This window comes from Hipposideros armiger, unplaced genomic scaffold (assembly GCF_001890085.2).
Source record: "Hipposideros armiger isolate ML-2016 unplaced genomic scaffold, ASM189008v1 scaffold_282, whole genome shotgun sequence".
NCBI classification, from domain to species: Eukaryota; Metazoa; Chordata; class Mammalia; order Chiroptera; family Hipposideridae; genus Hipposideros; species Hipposideros armiger.
Genome location: NW_017731632.1, coordinates 1,972,909 through 1,988,122, shown reverse-complemented (window position 1 = coordinate 1,988,122; position 15,214 = coordinate 1,972,909). Strand labels below are relative to the sequence as shown.

At 58.0% G+C, this 15,214-nt stretch overlaps 1 protein-coding gene across 1 annotated transcript in view; it reads right to left on the bottom strand.

The window, feature by feature from the left end:
* The window catches only part of CPLX1 (complexin 1), a 26,389-nt gene extending 12,416 nt beyond the window's left edge, over window positions 1-13,973 (bottom strand). The window contains exon 1 of the mRNA XM_019658082.1: window positions 13,870-13,973. Within this exon, the coding sequence (XP_019513627.1) occupies window positions 13,870-13,900 (31 nt within the window). The 5' untranslated portion in view covers window positions 13,901-13,973. The remainder of the gene's footprint in view (window positions 1-13,869) is intronic.
* Window positions 13,974-15,214: the final 1,241 nt, after the last annotated feature.

Genomic DNA, 15,214 nt, shown 5'->3' with positions numbered 1-15,214 from the left:
GACTGATCTGCCTCACCCAGGAAGAGCGCAATGATAATACCAACATGGACCAGTGAAGCGACGTCCTCCACAACTAGACTGAGGAACAAAAGGACAGCAACTTGTCTTTTCCCCTTCCCCCAATTTCCCAGCGCTGTTCTCCTCCCCCAATTCCCCAATAAAATCTTAAAAAAAAGAAAAAGAAAAAAAAAGGAACGGCAAGCCACAGACTGAGAATACGAAGGTTGGACAATTAAGTGGCCTAACTTGTTGCAATGATGTTGCTAATCTTTTCTGATATCAGAGGGATTATTCATTATGAATTTGTACCAACTGGACACACAGTTAACCAAGTTACTATTTGGAAGTGCTGAAAAGTCTGCATGAAAAAGTTAGATGACCTGAACTTTTCACCAACAATCCATGGCTCTTGCATCACGACAATGCACCAGCTCACACGGCTCTGTCTGTGAGGGAGTTTTTAGCCAGTAAACAAATAACTGTATTGGAACACCCTCCCTACTCACCTGACCTGGCCCCCAATGACTTCTTTCTTAACCCAAAGATAAAGGAAATATTGAAAGGAAGACATTTTGATGACATTCAGGACATCAAGGGTAATACGAAGACAGCTCTGATGGCCATTCCAGAAAGAGTTCCAAAATTGCTTTGAAGGGTGGACTAGGCACTTGCGTTGGTGCATAGCTTCCCAAGGGGAGTACTTCATAGGTGACCATAGTGAAATTCAGCAATGAGGTATGGAGCACTTTTTCTAGGATGAGATCGCAAACTTAATTGTCCAGCATCGTGTATTTACAAAGCATGTATCTGATAATACATATATCCAGAAGACATAAGGAACTTTTACAACTCAGTCACAAGAACACAAACAACCTGGTTTTTAAGAGACAAAAGACTGGAACAGATGCTTCAACAAAGAAGTGCAAGAAAAAATGCACAAATGACTTCAACAGGACAGTCAGTAGGGCTGCAAACTTGCCCACAAGGAGAAACCACCACATGCCTCCTGGGTCCCAAAATGAAGAGAGAGGATGGAGCACCCCAAGTGCTGGCGGGGACGCCAGGAGCTGGCATCCTCGTCCACCGTGGCTGGGGGGCACCTGACAGCCACTGTGGAGGAGTCTGGTGGTTTCTTGTAAAATGACACACGCCTACCACACGACCCAGCAGCTCCACACCTAGGTATTTACCCTATAGAAATGGGGACGGGGGTTCTCACACAGACAGGACTGGGAATCTGTCTAACTCCCCAAACGAGAACCCCCTCAAAAGTCCATCACAAACAGGCGCATCCACTCAGCCACCAGAAGGCGTGAGCTACTGCCGTCACAGCGCGAGACTCCAGATCTTTACACCGAGGGGAAGCCAGGCAGGATTGCACTTATGTAAACACAAGTGCAAGCTAGTCTAGTGACAGACACATCACGGTGGCCCGGCGCAGGGCAGAGGGAGGACAGCGTGCCAAGGGGCCCGCGTGAGGATGCCCGCTGCCGCCAAGTGTGGGGAAGACGTCCTCTCAGTCTGAGCGGAAAGGTGGGTGCCCACAGTCGCCGGGAAAGCAGCCGGGATTTCGGAAGCATATTTAGCATCTACCCACCCTTCCCCACGCCACCCTCCGCCAGAGGCCGGTCCCATTAAAACAAACGTCCTCCCTGTAGGAACACGCACCCACAGACGCTTACGCGGCCTGTTTCAGCTGTGGCCCTGGCAAATGGCTGGAGATGAGGTGACATCTTGGGCACACGGCCACGATGCACGCACGTCAGCGACTCCCAGGTGGCCGTGCGCGCGAGGGGCCGCCGAGCTAAGAGAGGGGCAGGTCCAGGCGCGTGGACGCCACAGGTGGCATTTTTGGAAAGCGAGGAGAAAAAGCCTTGGGTACAACCTCTCCTTCTAAAGACTGGAGACGGACTGGCGGGTACAAACCAGGCTCACAGCAACTCACACCTGAGAAAAACAGCACATGTTCTTTCCCGAGGCTCCTGAAAGGGTGACGACAAGCAAGATGTGTCCCCAGCGCGGTGATGGCACTTCACACCAGGGAGGGTGGCCGTTAGTGCTGGAGGGACGTGCGGAAGGGCGCCGTGCTCTGTGGGGGGAAGCACAGTGCTGTGGCCGCGGTGGGACACAGAGCTCAGGGACCCACAGGTGACAAGACGGGCAGACGGCCCTGGGAGCCAACCACCAGCGGGCGGGCCGGGCTGATGGGCAGGGACCCCGGCTCTGCGCCCAGGTCCCAAGCTCGCTCCAGTGAGAACTGCGTTTATCACGAAAGCCCAGGGCGCTAACTCCCACCCCTTAACTTCCTCCCTCCTTATAGGCTCGCTGCGCCAGCTGACGACCCTCTTTTCCCAAATAAATCCTTTCTGGTAACAAAACACCTGGTCAGTGTTAGTTTTCAGTCGACACAAGTCAATTCCTCGGTACTTACCCCAAACGATTGGAAGCGGGACAGGGAGAGACTCGGAAGCGGCGTCTGGTGCCCGCGTTCACAGCACAGTATTCATAAGAACCAGAAGGTGGGAACAGCACAGGCATCCGGGGCCGAATGCCAGACAAGCAAAGTGCTTCATCCACACAACGGGGAATGTTCAGCCTTAAAAAGAAGGAAGCCCTGACGCGCGGCAATGCGGATGGGCCTTCAGCACATCCTGCTACACGAAAGAAGCCACAGAAGGAAAAACTGTGTGATCCGCCTTACACGAGACTCCTAAAGTGGGCGAAATCACAGCGACAGAAAACAGATGGGGGCGCAGGGGGTGCCGGGGGCTGGGAGGGAGGGCAGTTAGTGTGTGGCGGGGACAGTGTCAATGTGGAGATGGGACAGTCCTGGAGAGGGCAGTGGTGACGGCCACACACGTGAATGTGCCCAGTGCCACTGAGCTGTGCACTTAGATGTGGTTAAAATGGCAAATTTCATGTTCTGTGTATTTTATCACAATGAAAAAGAGAGAAGCATCAACCTCGGGCTGCAGGGATCACCTCAGAGCATTTCAAGGCAGGCGCAAGGCCATGGGAAGGTGAAGTGTGAGGAAGAACCCCACCTCCCCGGTTCCTGTGAGAGTGAAATCTCAAATGACAGACGAGTTAGAAAACATGATCGAAACCACAACAGCTGCACATCTGGGAACTAGAGGTATGAGGCCGTGATCTGGAAACATCCAAGGAGCCACCAGTCCTGGTGTCCCGGGACATGTCCTGGGATGAGACTCAGGCCCCCGAGACAGTGGGGCACACGCGTGTCACACCTGCACCTCCAGCCTCCAGAGGGAGAGACGAAGCAGAGGGTGAGCACAGAAGCACAGGTCACACTTCCAGGGGACGCCGGCCAAGCGGACAGACAGTTCAGAAGACGGCTCTGGAAACAGCCGGCCAGGTAGGGCAGCCTGCTGAGGGGGATGAGTGACAGAGTGACAGAGCCTGCAGCAAGGGACCCCACGGCATGCGGCACACCTAGCCTAACTCATTTGAAAACTTGAACGAAGTAGACTCTAAAAACACTGTCAAAACTGAGACCTGTCTAAGCATTCACAGATGGATTCTTTCAAACATTCAAGAAAGATAATTCCAATGATATTTAGAATGTTCTTGGAAGGGAGAAGAGGGTAGGGAACTCTGCAGGTTATCTTTGTGAAAATCAGGAGAGAATGAATGAGTGAATGAAGAAATGAACGAATGAACGGCGGGCCAGGTACCCACATACATAGCAAAATGGAACCTGAGAGCAGAAGTGGAGCTGGGCCTGTGGTACAGACTCGGTGCTCAGTGGGCTCATTTGGGGAAGCGGAGATGGCTCCACGGAAGTGAGAGAATTGTTTCACTCCTGTTGCTGTCTGTGCTCCGCGGGGGTCCTGACCCCGACCTTGGCTTCCTCTCCCCAGGGGTGCAGCCAGCGGGGTGGGGGTGTGCTGAGGCTCTTTCTCCTCTAGGGGCCCCTGTGGCTGCTAAGACCCATGCCCTGCCTGTCCTCGGCCACCTCCCCTGTCCCCACCGTGCCTCAGGTAGTGACCACTGCAGGGCCATCGCAAAGGCATGTGGCCTCATTAACACTCACAACCTGTTGTTCACACAGCCTTTTGGAGGGGTGATGCACACACTATAAACCACACAGTCTGATGTGTGCAGTCAAGACGACACACATGCATTCCGCCAGTTTCCTGGTGGGAAGTGAGAGGAAAGGAATTTAAAATATAATTCCACAAGAACGAACAGAGCAGGAGCAGAGGGAGCAAAGTCAGATATCCAGCTTGGGGACAAAGTAGGTCCCGCAGATCGCCAGGGTGATGCTGGGTGTGGGGGTGCCAGGTCTGGGGCGGGGGCAGAGAGGACCGGGCTGAGGTCAGTATGAGGGCACCTGCACTCCCATCCCTGGGGACCTACCGCCCAGGCAGCAAGAGGGAGTCACACAGCCCTTTCCCTGAGGAACAGAACTGGACCCTCCAGACCCAGACCAGACCCAGACCAGTCCCAGGCACTCTGGGCACAGCGGTGACAAGCCCAGCTGCAAACGGGCTATTTGTTCCCTGAACGAGGCCTCACCCAAGTCCGTCAACTGCCCTGCTCGCAAATCCTGTCATCTAGCCACGTAAGTCTGTTTCTGTAGAAATGGAACCACGCCCCCAAAACAAGATCTAGATATCCTGGCATTTGGGGATCCCCAAACCTAACAACCAGCTTCCACACGTTTACCCCCAGGTGAACACAGAAGCCTCACGCAGCAGACAGGCCTGGCTAGTCCAAGCTCACTCTGAACACAACGAGCACCCAGGAAGGCCCAGCATAAAAACAGTGCCCAAGTGACCGGCAGGCCTGCGGGGACTCGGAGCAGGGCACTGAGGCGGGGCAGACACTTAGAACACACAGAAGAGCTCCTGCAGTTAAAGATGCAAATGTATAAATTAAAAACCAAGTTGAAGAGAAAATACAACTAAGTAAATATCCCGAAAGTAGAAGAGAAGATACGGAGATGGAGACCAGGAGGGAAAATATAAGAGAATAAAGGTGCAGGGAGCCCACAGCTGGCAGACAGTCTCCCGGACCAGGAAGAGCAGGGACGCAGTGGGGTCTCTGAGGAAGCGGCAGACAGAGGGCCCGGAATTGAACCCCTGCCCTACAGCAAGGTCCTTACCTCTTGAAATTCCAGAATGCCAGGGTCAAAGAGAAAGCCATAAAAGCCTCCAGAGAGTGAGAAAAATAGGTCATGAAAAAAATACCGGAAGTAAAAACAGCATCTGACTTTTCAACAGCAACTTTAGAATCTAGAAGACAACAGAAAAATGACTTCAAAATTTTAAGGAGGAAATTCCTTTGACTCTAGAATTTTATACCCAGCTTAACTACAGATGGAGCATGAGGGTAACCTAGAGACGCTGCGGGCCTTCCTGTCTCCGAAGGTCCCCGAGGACCCAGCTGGGGAGAAGACGGGACAGGGCCGGTGCTGGACAGCAGCCCGTCCTGACGGCAGTGGAGGCACCAGGGTCCTGGGGCAGCTGCCAGAGAACAGAACACCAACAGTTCATCTGGGACCTCTAACCACATGGAGGTATGGCGCTGAGGGGGCTGCCAGTGGGTATGGAGAGTTAGACAATACCCAGGAAATTAGGCAAATGGAAAGTGAGACGTATGGGAACCATGGGTGAACCAAAGGTTTTATAAGGAGGAAACGTAAACTAGTGCCCTCCCTGCTCCTCAGTGAGTGCTATTCACGTGGTCGTGGTGACGCCGGCAGCAGTTGCTGGCAGGGCCGTGGAGGGGACAGGGGGCAGCAGTTCTGCCGAGAGCCGTACCCCATCCATGACAGGAAACTAATGAAACACCTGGGAGGTGACCAGCGAGTGCATCGCCAAGAGGCACGGAGGGACACATGTACAGGGCTCGCCTCATGGGGTGACGAGAAATAAGGCATTTTAGTTCCAGGTGCTCTTTAGTCGGAATCAGAACTGTACCCTCACCCCAAGGGGCAAGGATTCACATCCCACTCCAGGAGCTCTGACCCTGCAGCTCACCCCGAGGGGTGAAGGGCGCTTTCCCACAGGGAGAGACTTCCCTAAAACCCACGTTCAAAGGGCCGGCCTTGACAGGCTCACAGCTGAAAGCTATTTTATTTTATTTTTTTTTAAAGATTTTTATTGGGGAATTGGAGGAAGGGGAACAGACAAGTTGCTGTTGTTTTGTTCTTCAGTCTAGTTGTAGAGGACGTTGCTTCACTAGCCCAAGTTGGCACCATCATTGCACTCTTCCTGGGCGAGGCAGATCAGTCGCCGGCTTCTGGATGGCTGCTCACGGCGGCTGCTGGCCGCACACGCTGGCTGCCTGCTACACATGGTAGCCCACGGCAACCCACTGCAGCAGGGGTATCACCGGCGACTCATGGCAGTCCAGCTCCAGGTTGAGCTGTTGTTCAGCATCTTAGCTGTAGAGGGCAGTGTCACTGGCCCTCATACGTGGGATCCGAACCAGGGCCCTCTGGTGTCCCAAGCCAGCTCTTAACCAATGTGCCTCTCGGCCAGCCCTGAAAGCTATTTTAAACCCGGGACCTTGGGAGGCGAACCCTCCCACAGCCCTCAGTGACCTGCCCCCCGCAGCCCCTTCCAATCTAATCAAGAAACAGCATAAAGGACTTTGCAGTCTTTTAAAATTAAAAACGGATCTGAAGGCATTCCTCCTTGAAAAATATTTTTAAATAAAGCAATGAGTGATTGTAAGGGGTGAATCTGAAAGCAATGCAGTGTCTCCATTCCCCATCTCACTTCTTTGTACTTTCAGTTCCCTACAATGAACATTTACTATTTTAATGATAGGAAAAATACCCACTTTCATGTTAGAAAATGAATTTGTGTAAACATCTCTTATAAAACTGAAAGCAAAGACCAAAATATGTTTATACATTAAGAGCAGGCTGTAGCACCAGCCCAAAGACAGAATTCGCGTGTGGGTACAGGAAGAGCCCTGCCTGGAAAGGCCCGGCCTCGCGGTGACGGTGACAATTAGAGCCTAAGTAATGTCTTAAAAAGGCATGCAGGTTCTAGAATGCTGCAGGAGTTTGTAAAAAGGTAATTTGGCCCATATATTAGCATCAAGTAAGCAAAACAGCAAGGAAGCATTTTCAAAAGGCAGAAGTTAAGATGACAGAGGTCTGATCAGATATGCTCACTGTAACACGCATGTCCCCTCATCCGACGTCCCCACTGTTGGAGGGTGTGCGCCCTGCCCGCCTGCAACAGGAGGGGCCCAGCGTCCCACAGGCCCTTGTGCTCCAACCCGCAGGCTGCCGGCCGAGGTCAGAGAAACAAGGGTGAACTGACTGGGTGGAACTCAGCTTTCTGCACCACCCCCTGGCACAGACAGACCCACCCCCTGCCTGGCCTCAGGACAGCCACCCTCCCTGCCCTGTTGAATGCACTCCCCTAATTTCCCACGATGTTTCTCTTGCTTTCACACCCACAAAAAGGTGCCCAAACCACCTCTTTCTCCCCCACCTCTCCTTCAGTGCATTTGCAAACCTCTGTTAGTCTTTGGGGAATTTGCCCCCTGCTGTGAACAAAGCCCTCTGCCTCAGCTCAATCAGTGGCTCTGGGCCCTGGGCTGGGGCAGGCAGCGGCCTCGGGCTGTGGGCCACAGCTGTTCCTGCCGAGCCGGCGCCAGGCGCAGAGCGTCTGGTCTTGGCTTTCAGGAGAGGACAAACGGAGACAGAGGCGAGATGAAAACGCCAATTAGTGAGCCCAAACGGAGCCAAGCCGGGCGACAGATGGCTCGCCAAGGGTTCTGGGCAGCTATAACCCTGCGTCTGTCCTTCTGTTCAGGCGCCCTGCCACTCACTTAGCCATGCTTTCACCTCGGGGACTGGGGCCAGGGGTGGGAGGCAGGGCCGGGGCCGGGCCTAAGGGGAGCTAAGGGGACCCTGGAGCGGGACCCTCTGTGGCCCCTCACTCCGCACCTCCTGGCCCGAGGCCCAAGCAGGAGCGGTGGCCAGGCTGCTGCCCTCCCCGGGGGTCTGGCAAACAGAAGCCCCTTTTAAGCCTCAACCTGCCCTGTGACTCTTCAGGAAGGCCCTGGGGGCCTCAGGTGAGTCACAGGGACCTCCCACGATGTCCCCACTGAGAGAATCAACAGACAAAATCGGGGTGCTCTGAGCAGACCCAGGGGTCAGCAGGAAGCTCAGGGGGCTCACCCAGAGCACAGGCCCTGGGAGGACCTCCTCTCGCCTGGTCCATCCCGACCCAGGTTGGGCTCAGAGGTCCGGGTCTCTGGGACTGGTCAGCGGCTGGGTGTGCCCAGCCGGACGCTCTTCTGAGCTAACGGACTTGTAGAGATCCCTGCTCGATGTCCCAGTAGGACATCTCGGGGTCGTGGGGAAGCCTCTGATGTCAGCATAAGCTTGGCTCTTACAAGAAGTGCTTTAGTCCCAACCAACTAGGCAAAAAAGCAACCTTATCAGCTGAGAAGCTGGGTATCTGCCTGTCCCCACACAGGGCTAGGGGGCTGTGACTGGGGTACAGCCTGTCCTGAGGGAATACCACCCTTCATGGCTTCGGGAGAAGAGGCAGTTTCTCTAAAGCGAGCCATGGGGCGAGAAGCATCTTGTGAGCGAGCCCAGGAAGTGAGCGGGCTTTCTCGGCCCCACACGGCACTTGGGGCTGTCGGTCTTTTCTCAAGTATATGCGGTTGGCCTGTAAAGGAAGCATGTGGCCCTCTGGGGGTGTCATGATCTGGGGGTCTTGCACCAGAAAATGAAGATTCCCATGTCGATGTGAGCCAGGCACGCTGAGCTGCCTGCCCGACACACCCTGCCTCGTTTGGAGGGTGATGTGCACCCCCACCTCCGGCCTCACCTTCCCAGACCCTTCTTGAACATGACACATAAATGGAAGCACTCCTCGAGATGTCACAAACACACTTGCTGAGCAGATAAGGGGCTGTCCCGTAGCCCCGCCCCGTGATGGTGGAGCAACCGCAGCCGCTGTGCCACGGGGAGGGGCCGGCTGAATGTGAACGCTCCAAGGGGATGACAGTGGCACAGTGATGGCCAGAGCCAGGTCCCTGGGGACACTGCTGAGCAGCTCAGCCACCTCCTGACACCTCACACTAAGAGAAACAAGCCACTCTGCGGTTCTCTGTGATTTGAGTCAAAAGCGTCTTCCCTGTGCAGAGTTCTAGAGCTTCCCTGGCCATCGGCTCCTCCTGCAGCCCAGCTCGGCCCTTGGCCACCATTCCCCCAGGTGCCAGGGAACCGGGCCCCAATGGTCAGTGTCCCAAAGGGGCAGTGCCAGGCCCATGGGACACCCCTCATAGACAGGCAGACAGGACAGGGGAGCCAGTGGGGCCAGCCCTGCCCTGGGGACCTGGGCGTGGGGTAGGATGGGAACTGCTGGCTTCCCTTCGGCTATAGAGTCCTGTGGGAGGACACTGGGGGTCAGGACGCGAACGCCAGGGCTCTCAGGCTGCCCCCGTGGCCCTCGACCTGAGGTCCTAGGAGGTGAGGTGAGGGAGGGCCAGGGAGGAGCCACATCTGACTTGCGAGGACATCAGGGGCCCCCGTTCTGGGTCCATGGGCAGCTGCGGCAGGGGGCTCAGGCTGCTGAGCAGAAGAGGGGCCCCCACTGCTCCCAGCTCACAGAGGGAGATGCCCCCACCCAGCCCCGCCCACCTGTGGGAGCCCTGAGTGGACACGGCCCTACCTCTCCCAGACCTGTCCTGGCCTGGACACATCTGGGAACCCTGGGGTGTCCCAGCCAAGAGCTCACGGCCCACACACCCACAGGGTGCAGAGGCCCCAGACCACAGAGCCCCCCAAGGCTCTCCCTGGCAGATGTGCCCATGAAATGCTTCTCCTCCGTCCACAGAGGCCTGAGACACACCAGCCTCCCCGCCCCCAGGCCAGTCCCAGCCAACTCCCCACAGGGCACTGTCCATACTGACGAAGTCACCGAGAGCCACTGCAGGTGCCCAGGGAAGAAGTGGGCTCGGTGAGAAAACCCCTTGGGCTTGGTCGCTGGGTCCTGTCATGTTCTCCCTCGAATCTCCCCGTCTCCCACACCCAACCCAGTCCTGCAGCCCCTGGGCCTTTGCATATGCAGTATCTCAATCTTGTCTGTTCATCCTTGGAGCCTGCCTCAGATGTCCCCTCCTCCATGAAGCACTGCCCTGCCCCCACATAGTCCCCAAGGACCCGGATGTGTTCCAGACACAGTGTCACAATGAGGAGGAACGACAGAACAGCGGGCCACGCACCGGCTCAGGTGGGCGAAAATAGCCACACAGTGCCTGATGGGCATCTACACCAGCACATCAACCTGATAACTGCCCCAGCTCTCCTCCACGGTGTAAATATAGCTCCAGGGCCATTTGCCACTTCCTGGCCCTGGGCAAACACAGTTTCTTCAAATTATGCCCTGGAGGACCTGAGCCTGCAGTTCTGCAGCTGTGGCCCAAGTGCCTGGCCCCAGTTCAAGGCCACTCTGAGAGGCAGCCCTGGTACCCCAGGCAAGCTGCCACCACAGACCGGCAGTAGCGTTTTCTCCTTTCAGGACAGAGTACTGCAAATTTAAATGTGGGGGTGTCTGCATGGACCGCGGGGTGGTCAAAGACATGTGACAGCTGCCAGTAGGTTCTCTGGGTGAGAACAAGTTTGCCTGACACGCCCCTTGGTGATTTGGCCCTGAGTGTCTCCTCCCGCCATCCCTGGCCTCAGGCAGACCCCAGGAGAGCCGTGGTGGCCGGGGGTCACATCTTCCGAGCTTGAAGAAACCAGAGGTGCCCCGGTCAGCCTGCAGGGCACTAAGCACAGACGCTCCCACGGGCCCCGCCTGGTCACTCTCAGGCTGCTTCTCAACAGAGAGACGGTCACCACGTGAAGCCCTCCCATGTCCACTCCGGGGCCCAGAAGCTGGAGTGTCGGGGCAGATCTTGTTATCTCAGGGGGAGGGACTCTGGGAGCCACCTGTCCCTTCCTCTGTGGTTCACAGCCGCCCAACCGCCCTTAGAGAAATAGCTCGGTGCCAGGATTCTCAGGGAGATGACCAGTCAGGGCTGCTGGCCTTGCTGGGGTGTGATGGGCCAGGACAGTCGATGTGCTGACATTTGGGTCACGCTGCTCACCACCATGGCCATGCAGAGGATGGCCCTGTCCCCAGACCTGCGGCTCGCAGCCCACCTTGCTGGCCCCTCCCAGGCTGCGGTCTGACATCCTACCTCACTGCCCCTCATCACCAAGGTGATTCCTGTCACTCCCCCCCCCCAGTGCAGCGGGTACCCCCAGGGATCTGGCCCTGCTCCAGTGACCTTGTGGTCCCTAGAGAGGCAGGCTCGGAGTCCAACCAGACAAGCCGCAGGAGAGGGCCCTCAGCAGCAGCAGTCAGAACCACGGGCCGCCCAAGGGGGGCTGGCTGCAGAGACTGGAGGCATCAGGCATCTGAGAGGGGCCTGGGGTGAGGATGTCACAGCATCTAGTCTGCACCTGTGGACCTTCTGAGCTGGCTTCCCTGGTTTTGCTCTGTCCCCACACAGTGTCAGCACACGGTGCCTCATCTCACCTGTGTCACCCAGGCCCAGCCTGGCCACGTGGTAGGCAGGTACCCAGTGAGTGGCACATGCAGACAGAGGCCGCTGGCAGAGCAGTGACCAGACGCCTGTGGGAGTGAGCGGCCTCAGTGCCACAGAAAATCTTGGTCAACCTCCCAGCAAGAACCAGGGCTGGAGGGCTGGGAGGGTAGGGACAGCACCGAGAGCAGGCACCTCATCCGAGGTCCAGCTGATTTGGGACCTGGTTCCTCCCTAGTCCGGGGTGCCCTAAGCCCCAGAGTGGACGAGGCCCAGCAGAACCAGCCACACACTGGGGGGCCCGTGGGCACCCCATCTGTCCGATGCAGGATTCTGTCCCCAGCAGAGGCCTTGCCTGAGACACAGGGTCAAACAGGAATGCACTGGGGGGGGGGGGGGGCGTGTCCTCGGCAGAGGACCTACCACTGCAGCCCACCAAGCTGGGGACAGCTTCAGGTGGCCACCAACTAATCAGGCCGCATCCAGTCCTGTCCCCTGCGCAGCTGAGCAAGGCCTGCTCGGGGCTCCCTCCAGCCTGTCACTCCCTCCGTTCGGCTGAGCCTCTGAGTGTGCAGAGGAGCCAGTCTCTCTGTCTCTCTCTGTCCCTATGTCTCTGTGTCTCTGTCTATCTGTCTCTGTCCGTCTCTCTCTCTCTCTCTCTGCCCATGTACCCTGCTCTCACATGTCTGGCCCCGTTTCCTTGGGTCCCTGAGCCTCACGATGCTTTCCCCTGGCTGCCTTGTCATCTGGCTCCGCCAGCCCCTGCTGTCTCTTCCGCGTCTGTCTCCCTCTGGCCCTGTTTCCCCACATGTCTGTCTCGCGGGTCCTGGGGCATTTCCGTTTCTGTCTTTCTCGGTCTGTTTCAGGGCTGTGTCCTCTCTCTCCAATCCCATCCCCCATTTCTCTGGGTTCACCCATCTCTAGATGGTTTGCTCTGTCTCTGTCCCTCTGTCTGTCTCCCTGTCACTCACGCTTGTCCTGAGAGCCCGCAGAGAGGAAGCACAGGGACAGAAAGAAGGCCTGTCCTGGAGGTCGGACGCAGGCCAGCGAATGTGGGGAGCCACACCCAGCCTGGGGCACCCCACGGGCCTCCCCCGTGCTCCCACGGCCTTGAGAAGCCGCTGCGTCGTCCCTGCCACAGGAGAAACTTTGGGCTGACGTGGAACAAGGGAGCGCAGGCTGGCAATTACCCAGCTAATTTCAGCTGTGTAGACAGCCAAATCAGATACTGCAGTTTCCCGACAAGCCCACCTCAGCGCCTGAATTAGCCGCCTAATTAATTATCTGTACCAGCCTGGGACTGACTGTGTGGAACACGGATCCCTCCCGTACCAGGATGCTGCCTGCTCCTGAATCCCATCCCGGTGACGTAATCATTATAATTAGACTCAACCTACAGCCTATCCTTGACCAGGAAACCTCAGGGGATGTGGCCTCCAGGCCAGGCCCAAATGTCTTTTCTTTCCATTTGTTTTGAGCAGCAACGCAGCCATTCTCCAGGACACAAGCCCACAAGTGGGGCACCTTGCTCCTGACACAACGGTGTCCACCTCTGGACAAAGCTCCCGGTTTCTCCTGACCTCACAGCCACCAAGGGGGTGGCCTTGTCATGTAGCACCTGGCTAAGGCCGGGCTGTGAATGGCACCCTGTCAGGGTGTGGCCATGGAGGCCACCCAAGGAAGCCATAGCTTGTGGGGGCGTTGCCTGCAGGCTTCCATCACAGAAGCTCGGGGCTGGGGTGCATGGGCCTGGGGTGATCAGAGTGCTGCCAGAACCCATCCGTGCCAGTGCGGCCTGCTGCCAGCCACTGGGGGAGCCAGCCCATCCTGGGGCACTGCCCCACCCACCCCCCAGGCTCAGCCCACTGTCCTGCACCACCTCCCACTCCGGGCCAGGGGCGCTGGCCACAATTCAGCCAGGTAGGCACAGGGATCTCTTCTAATAGGAGTCAGCTAGGTTGGAAGGGGCCCCTCCCCCAAAACACAAGAGGTCACATTGCCTCTGCAGAGGGGCTGCGTCTCTTGTCCCTGTGCTCAGCCAGCCCTGGCCTCCTGCGTGCCCTGCTGCTGCAGCCACCCGTGGCTCTGCTCACCCAGGGGGGCCACTGGCCCCACCCCAGTGCCCCTGAAACCCACCCTGGGGTGTCCTGCTGAGGCTGAGTGGGGCGTCGCTGCCTCGCTCTGACCACAGCATTGCAGTGCACATGCCCCCACCCCCCACCCTGCCCCGATTTGCCCAGATATGTGCAGCCAGCTGGGGTGACCCATGCGCCTGCCTGCCACTGGGTATGCGGGCCGGCGACCAGCTGGGTGCAACGTGCCCCCTCCTACCTCCCAGGGCCTGTTTCATCACGAACTCCATGACGATGGCTTTGATTCCTCAGCAGCTCCTCTGAGGGTCCGAGCTCACATGCAAGTGTGGCGAAGTCCTCTGCCTGGGGGGAGAAGAGGTGGTCACAGGTGCTCCAGCCCGGCTGGGAGGCTTCCGCCTCGTCCTGCCCCCTCCCCGAGCACGGGCCTGGCATCTGACAGCGCATCATTTGCTGGACCCCGGCACTGGGCGGGGGCACCTCGTAGGGTCCCTGTGGCGGGGAGAGCGTCCACCCCACTCCCTGAACAGGGCAGGCAGATCCCGGGACCACAGCTGGATCTGCAAAGGGGTCTCACCTGGCCCCTGGGGCTTCTGAAGCCAGCTCTCAGCTGCTATTGCAGGGATGGGGGGCCCTCACCACTTGGGAGGGGCACAGCTCAGAGGAGCCAGCTTGTGAGAAGCAGGGGCAGGCCCCAGGGGCGTTTGAAGGTGACTGGCTCTGCTGCCTCCCTGGGGGGCCCTGAGCCACGGAGGGGGGATCCGTCTAAGAAGCAGGGTTAGGGGAGTGGGCCCTGAGTGGGTGATCCTTCAGGGAGGTCCCTGTGGCTGTTGACGGAGGAATGCTGGGAGACCAGGCTCTATCCAGCGAGAATCAGTGCCCACTCTCACCTGCCCACCGCAGAGATGGGGTGGGGGAACCAGCAGGGGCCCAGCCTAGTGGGAACAAACGGAAATGAGGGGTACACCACCCCTCCACCTGCATCCCCATGGGTGGGACCTCCTGGGTCCAGACCAGCTGGAACTCTGATGGGGAGGTGCTGCCTATAAAACCTGCAGTTGCTCCCCCACCTCCCGTGGGGTCTCTCCTGGCAGGGAAACCCAGGTCCCTGCAGATCCACCGTTTTGTGTTTTTTCCTCTCCTTCCTCCGAAGGAGACCCGCGTATGTGCGGGCTGGGGAGAGGTGACGGCGGGAGCGGCCCCCTCCCGCAAAGCGCTGGTGCGCAGGGGCGCCTTTGCCGCAAAGCGGATTCCCTTCCAAACTTCTCCCCTGGCTCCTGGGGGAGAGGGAACCGCAGGGCTCAGCCGCAGAGAGGTCGGGGTGCTGCTAGAGCGCCCCCGGGGGCCGCGGGCCGGGGTTCCGCCGAGCCGCACCCCCGGCTTTGCGGGCGGGCGAGTTGCCCGGCTCTGCCGAGCGGCCCCGGCGGGAGCGCGCCAGGAGAGGGAAAGAGACAGAGGACGAGGGCGGGCGAGGGGCGACGCGAGCGGCAGGCGGCTCGGGGAGCCGGCGAGGAGGAGGGCGGGCGCGGGCCGGGGCCGCTTCAGCACCGCGCCAGCGGACAGCGCCCGGCGGGCCGCGCAGGGAG